At 39.8% G+C, this 7643-nt stretch overlaps 1 protein-coding gene across 1 annotated transcript; it reads left to right on the forward strand.

Annotated features, from left to right (window-relative positions):
* Nucleotides 1-2155: 2155 nt before the first annotated feature.
* Nucleotides 2156-3133, forward strand: LOC306978346 (hydroxycarboxylic acid receptor 3-like; the record flags this gene model as incomplete). The annotated part of the gene is made up of 1 exon (XM_079576869.1): nt 2156-3133. One exon carries the CDS (start codon nt 2156-2158, stop codon nt 3131-3133), a length of 978 nt encoding a protein of 325 aa, XP_079432995.1.
* Between the last annotated feature and the right edge of the window lie 4510 nt (nt 3134-7643).

Here is a 7643-nt window from a genome sequence, read left to right on the forward strand (position 1 = left end):
AGAAAATAAGGAGGCTCTAAATAAACCAAACAATGTTAAAGAACGAATGGATAAAGGTAAACTATTCCGATCAGAGGGGGCTTTGAACTGAAAAGCTCTGCGTCCTATTTCTTTATTAATACGTGGGACAGTAAAAGTAAGAGAGTGAGTACTTCTAAGTGAATATGTGGATGTAAATGGAATAAGAAAATGCTCCAGATACTGCGGACAGCTAAAGTAAATACATTTAAAGATAAACCAGTGATAATGGCGTCTATTGTTTGGCTGCAACCAGTCGAGTTTTCCAAACAAAATGCAATGATGGGTTCTGTATGGACGTTTCAAAATCAATCTCCACAGGGTGTTAAACAGAATATTAAGTGGCTTAAGCTACAGATCAGATGTGTTTTGATAAATAGTGTCGGCATAATCAATGATGGGCAGAACCAGCTGAGTGATCACTCTTTTTCTGACTTCCTGGGTAAAGCAATTTGCTGAACGAAAAATAGGATTTAAAGTGCCGTACGTTCGCTTTATAATATAATCTATATGTGGTTTAAAAGTGAGTTCAGGATCGAGCCAAAGTCCAAGATATTTCACTGCGTCAGCTTTATGAACAGTAGAGCCATTATTAAACTGAATATGTAGATCAGGAGAAGAACCAAAGAGCAACAACATGATTTTTTCATATTTAGTTTAAGGTTATTGTTAGCACGACTGAAATCAAGCTGCAACTGATTTTGTAGCACGGGAAGGTCTGAATTAGAAGAATAAAGTACCGCATCATCAGCGTACAAACTAATAGAACAATTCGTAATAGCTTGAGGAAGGTCATTAATGAAAATTGAAAATAATAAAGGTTTTTCTATGTTAAATGTGAGTAAATCTAAGATGAGATAAAAACACTAATGACAATCGAACAAATAGAAATCCCACATCAGACAAATTAACTTTTACTGTAAAAAAACATTTCTTTTTCACTTGAAATTATATAAAATAATCTGAATTAAGGGGAGACACTGCAGGCATAATTCAATTTTTTCAGTTTTCAGGTTTTGGGCCAAATTGGTCTCTGAACATATAAGCTTTCACCCGGAAACAGAAAATATGCCTAATCTTCACAATAACATGTTTAAATATTGCGCTGATTCAATGTTCCCCCATAGACTTATATGGGAGAATGCAATTTCAAGGGCCTTTTTCTCTAAACACATTTTTCTGTCATTGTGGCGACACTATGTCCACGTCAGTCGGACCTAAAGACTTCACATTTTCCAGCCTTGGACTGAACAATATTTGGACGATTTTTTCAGAGGGATTTTTTATTATTTAATCCCTAAGCCCCATTTATTGAGTTTTGAATGTCAAAAAATAAGGCGAAAATTACATTTTTACAAAATTTTCCACTAAAAAACAGATTATTTTAAAACTAAACAAGAAATCCAAAATCCCCTCTGAGAAAGTCTTAGCAACTCATTTATCAATAAAATGAAACCATGAATTTGAATGTCGCTCTATATCCATTATTCAGATTTCGTCGCCGAAAAGATGGGAAATTTGGGGCATTTTTAGGCATAAAACACCTTGTTCTTATATGAAAAGATAAAATGAAAGAAAACTTGCCATGTATTTTTTTCTCACATTTATGCCAGTGATCGACAGCAAAAGCTTCAAATTGATATCTGTAAATTTAAATTTTTTCCCCTATTCACCTGCAGTGTCTCGCCTTAAGAAAAAAACTTGAAGAGAATAGGTTTTATCCGCTCTAAAGCCAAACCAAATCTACTCAATCTTTAAATTTAATCTCTTAATTCAAGTAAATTTAAGTCATTTCTTCCTTTAGATGATTATTCTTTTAGGATTATGGTCTAAAAGTCTGCTTTGCTAAGACACTTTAAGGAATTGACAGTATTTTTCACATTTCTAGAGCACTTTAACAGGCATTTGAGCTCTGATTTGGGTCGTAATATTTCTCAAAATCATCTCGAGTGCCAGAGTTTGATGACGGCCGGTTTTGTAGATGACACATTGTGCAGTCTGCCTGGAATTCCCTTTCTCAGTCTTCATCAGATGTGCCTTTAAACGGAGGCCGGGGCAGGAGGCTCACGTGAAGACCAACGCTGTGAAGATAAAAGAGGTCTGCGGGGAGAGAGCGAGAGCGGCTGCAGAACTCATCATGCTGTGCTCGCTGAACGGGACGGCCCTGTCCGCCGCGCTGCCTCCTTTCCTCCTCGCTCAGTTCGTGCTGGGAGCTCTGGGGAACGGCCTGGCCCTGTGGATCTTCTGCTTCCACGTGAAGCCCTGGAAGAGCAGCACGGTGCTCCTCTTCAACCTGGCCACGAGCGACTTCCTGCTCATCCTGGCGCTGCCGTTCAGGGCCAGCTACTACGTCTCGCGGCTTCGGTGGAGCTTCGGCGGCTCGTTCTGCAACATCTGCCTCTTCATGCTGGCCCTGAACCGCAGCGGCAGCGCCTTGTTCCTCATGGCCATAGCTTTGGACAGATACATGCGCGTGGTCCGCCCTCACCACCCCGTCAACTTCCTGAGCCCGTCCAGAGCCATGTGTGGGGCGTCTGCGCTGTGGCTGCTGGCCGTCTCCATGAGCGCGCAGGTCTTCACCCTCAAACACGCCAACAGCACCTACTGCCAGAGCTTAAGCCTGCCTGACACGGAGCTCCCGGGGCGTCTGACCTGGCATAAATTCGCCTTTGCGTTTTCCTTCTACGTCCCTTTGCTCGTGATCCTCTCCTGCACGGTCGGCATCGCCTCGCACCTGCGCAGGAGCCGCTTTGCCCGACAGGCGAAAACGAAGAGCGCCTTACGCCTCCTCGCGGCGGTGGTGGTGGTCTTCGTGATCTGCTTCCTCCCCAGTAACGTCACGCAGGTCGTCATGTGGTACAAGATCAACAAAGCCGTGAGAACCGTGTCGGAAAACGAGGCGTGTGCGGTGATGGAGGACCTGACCACCGTCTTTAACTTCACCGTGAGTCTGACCTACCTGAACAGCGTGCTGGACCCTGTGGTTTACTACTTCTCCAGCCCGGCCTTCAAGGAGATCTTCAGGAGAGCCACGCACCTGCCCCGGGCCTCGGACACAGCGGAGAGCCCTGAGAGGAGAACCAGGGACGTGGGATCACGCTCAGACGGCCTCTGAACCACGGGAGGCTTTGATGATGTGGACGCCAGGCTGGGGTCAGAGGTTTAGTTACTGCTGGTGTTGAGAAAATAAAAGAAACATGAAAACATTATATTCAAGTGGTGATGGTGTTAGTCATCAAAATGGAAATGGAATTAAAAAAGTGGGAAAAAAACAAACAACAGCACATAGATAACTTTGGAAAAATATGGGAAAATTGATAAAAAAGTGATGGAAAAAATGGGGACAAACAAATGGATAAATATTGGGGGGGGGAAATTGCAAAATTTAAGGCAAAAATAGATACATTTTGGGAAAATTGAGGAAAAAAACACAAAATTTTGGGAAAGAATTCGGAAAGTGTTTTTTCTGCCCTTTTGTCTTGGTTGTTTCACCTCAATCAAATGATAGAAATGCAGTAGACATGAAATGGAAGGAAAAGAAATAAAATATATGTTATTAATCTGTTTCATGGTTCTAGATGACAAATATTTTAGTATAGGTATTAGGAAAAATAATTGTTAAAGAGGGTATTCTGCTTTTTTCAGTCACACAGCACCAGTCTATATCACACTACAATGATGAGCAAACCTTCTGTTGGTCTGTAAATACAGTAAATTAGAATAACTGCCTTGTATAAAATGTCTCTCTCAAAATGGCTGTAGTGAATGTCTTGAAATAGGCCTCTGTCTCTTTAAGAACCTCTGAGCCTTTCCGACACGCCCCCTCCACACGCTGTCTGTGGCATCAGTGGGGAGGGGGTTCTGCTGAGGAGCAGTGGTTGGTTACTCGGCTGGTGACGAAAGCTCGGAGGCGTCTCCAGGAGGTGGGGGCGTTCCTAGGAGGACTCAGGCAAACCTATCCCTAAAATGGCCGCCATCAGAGTTTTTACAGATTACTCAAAAATACGTGAATGTGCCAAGGCAACACTTCAGGCATGTTTTTAATGAGGGAGTGACAGAATAACATGATGTAAAGCTTGAAAAAGTCCATTTTGCATAATACCCCCCCTTTAACGGAAATGTCTTGGTTGTTTCACCTCAATCCAATGATAGAAATGCAGTAGACATGAAATGGAAGGAAAATAAATAAAATTATATTATTAATCTGTTTCATGGTTCTAAGTAAGGGACCGTAATGACCGGTAGAACGTTGGGAAATCCCATTCAAATCAACGGAGCTTCTACTTACGTTGTGAAGAGCCGCAAAATAAATGACAAATATCTTAGTATTGGTATTGGGATAAGAAACGTTAAAGTACCGGTATACATTTTTTTTTAAATGTTACCCAGGCCTAATAATGTTACTCAGCTTAAGGACCAATAACTCTCCTTGGAGGGGCCACAATGTTAAAATACATCATCAGTCTGACAAACCTAATAGTTTTTGTCCTGTACATGAGACAACCAAACCTGCACCAAACCAGCTGATTAACCTCTTACCAACCGCATTTTCCCCAGTTCGGCATTACCCAAATCTAAAAGCTTCGTGGAGGGTTTATAGCCTATAGGCCAGTGTGGTCCCTTTTTTCCAGTTCTGCGTCATCTCATTTTGACTCTTTTATGTCGTGTAAAAGTGACAAAAACACCACAAAAGAACGAGGACAAAGATCCATTCTGAGAGGTTTTGTAGGTCTTTCAAATGAGGCATTACTCTGACCCGTAGCCTGTAACTTTTAGATTTGGGTAAAGCTGAACTGGAGAAAATCAGAATCAGAATTGTATTTATTGCCATTGTTTGAGAACAGGGATTTTAGATAAAAATAAGCTGTACAAACTTTAAAACTATAAGGCTACAAGGGCATGCATGAAGAAAATTTAAATAAAAATAAAATATACGAAATGAGGACATGATAGGACAACAGCGTGAGAGTGTTCACAGATGTGCAGGTGCAGATGTGCGTGTGGAGAGAGAGACCACACAGTGCAGTAGAACAGGTTTTTACTACATGAGTCTGATATAGAGTTATTTGACCTTGTTATCGTGCAATAATAATATAGGCTGTAAAAATAAACTAAAGGTAAAAGTGGAAATAAATAAAAACATTAATAAATCCCTCTTATTCAACTTGTACGTGCTTCCATTATGACACAAATCAGAAAGTGCTTTAACATTTTTAGGGTTAAATGGGAGAAATACTGTTAATACACCCAATGAGGCCATATTATGAACAACTCTGGCATTTGTAGAAAGTGCACTGGAAAAATAATAATAATTTGAAGGAAGAAATGACAGAAACCTACTTGAATTAAGTGAATCTAAAGTTTGAGTAGATTTGGTTTGGTCTTGGATCAGAGAAAACATCTTATCGCCAATGGAACAAGTCATTATTCTCCTAATTCAGATTATATTGTATTTCAAGTGAAAAACAAATCTTTTTAAAAGTAAACGTTAATTTGTGGGTTTTCTGTTTGTTCCATTGGCATCAACATTTGTGTCTTTATCTTAGATTAGTCTAAACCAGTGGTTCTCAACCTTTTGGAGCCGCGACCCCCATTATAACAGGTAAAGGGGTTCGTGACCCCCCACCCAATTGTTAAATAGTGGAGATAAGTTCTCATAATGTTGTTTGTAGGACCACATTTCCACGTTTTATTTTATTTATTTACTTATTTTTTTTAAATTATTATTACTATTATTACTATTTTTTTTTTTCCATGTCTTTTAATTTTTCTGTTTGTTTTTTTTCCGGGGGTTTAATTTTTTTTATTTGGGGGATTTTAGCGACAAAACTGAGACAAAACAAGGATGAAAATGTGAAAAAAGTGCCAAAAATTTGACAAAAAGTGAGAAAAATTTGACGAAAAATTTAGAAAAAATGGACAAAAAGTGATAAGAATTTGACAAAAAAAATTAAAAAAAAATTGACAAAAAAGTGAGAAAAATGTACAAAAAAAAGACAAAAATTTGACAAAAAAGTGAGAAAAATTGACAAAAAATTGACAAAAAATTGACAAAAAATGGACGAAAAACTGAAAAAAATGTACCTGACTTGTCAATAAACAAAAAGTTAAAAAAAAAAAATGGCTGAAATAAAATTCATGAAACTACGAACAAATAATGGCCCTCTGGTACAATAGCAAACGCATGACGCTACAATAAAACATTAGATTATTTGCTAACGAAAATATGTATATTTATCTAAATGATCTGGCGACCCCCCAAATTTGTCTCGCGACTCCCATGGGGGTCCCGACCCCCAGGTTGAGAACCACTGATCTAAACAGACTCAATTCAACATAAAGAACCTTTATTCAAGCAATTTTAAGTCATTTATCTCATTTAAGATGTTTTTTTCCAGTGTTTTGCTTTGGCCTAAAATTGGCGACTTCGGCCCTCGGTCTTTTTACAATGAAAAAAATTGGCCTCTGATAAGAAAACTTCCTCCCCTGCCATAGAGACTGTAAAATATATATATGTATATTTACTGCCTTTGGATGTGCGTGAAACATGCAATATTCTGTTACATCAGCAGAGGGCGCTGCAGTAGAAGCCCTGTCTGTACGAGATAAGAGAGAAGCAGAGGCAGCTCCGGTTGCAACATTATTATTTTTAAAATGTTTTACAGGTAAGCTGGATGGTAAACGCCCATAAACAGTAGTAGAGTTTCGTTTGTACCTTTACAGTAAGTTATGTTAAACTAGGAAGTGTTTTGTAGATTTACGAGTCACGACCAGGTTACGGTTCAAGATGGCGGACGCTGGTCCAACGGTCACCGCGATGACCAAGCAAAATACAGTTTAAGTCAGCACGAGGGTAAATTCACGACGTAAGTGCCCAGAGATACTTGGAAATATGAGGCTAAACGGAATATTATGTTATGGACATTCCCAACAAACGTTTAGTTTTCTGTTTACAATTAGCACATCAGTTATGTATCAGTTATGTGTGGTCAGCTAAGCTAAGCTAAGTGTGCTAAGTGGAGTATACAGGCGTACAGTACAGTAGGTCAAGTTTCATAAGAGGAAACACGGGATAAATACAATTCATTAGTGATTAAAAATGATTAAAAGGTAGTTAAATACAGTTAAAAAGGGTTTTGTTAATGCTTTTGAATTGTGTAAAGTGGTTCAACTCCAGACTTTGAATATTTTGTGAAGAAGTTCTGTCAGTACGTGATAGATACAGACGGCCTCTCTGGAGTCGCCCTTATATGGTCATGTTTGAAAACAGTTAAGGGGGAAAACATGGAGAGGAGCAAAGTGATTCAACAGCCCAAAAATACATACAAAAAAACTGAGAATGCTAATCGGGCCAATGCTAACAGTTAGCTAGCGCTAGCTACAACTGCTGTTTTTTTCACTTCTACAGAAGTGATGGTGATGGTGATGGTGATCGACTTCACGAGGAAGCCACTGCCGTACACACCGCTGAACATCCAGGGGGAGGACATTGAGGAGGTGGACAGTTTCAAGTACCTGGGTGTTCACCTCAACAATAAACTGGACTGGTCCCACAACACCAACGCCCTGTACAAGAAGGGCCAAAGTCGCCTCCACCTTCTGAGGAGACTGAGGTCGTTCGGAGT

The sequence above is a fragment of the Gobius niger genome, assembly GCF_951799975.1.
Source record: "Gobius niger genome assembly, chromosome: 1".
In the NCBI taxonomy this organism is placed as follows: Eukaryota; Metazoa; Chordata; class Actinopteri; order Gobiiformes; family Gobiidae; genus Gobius; species Gobius niger.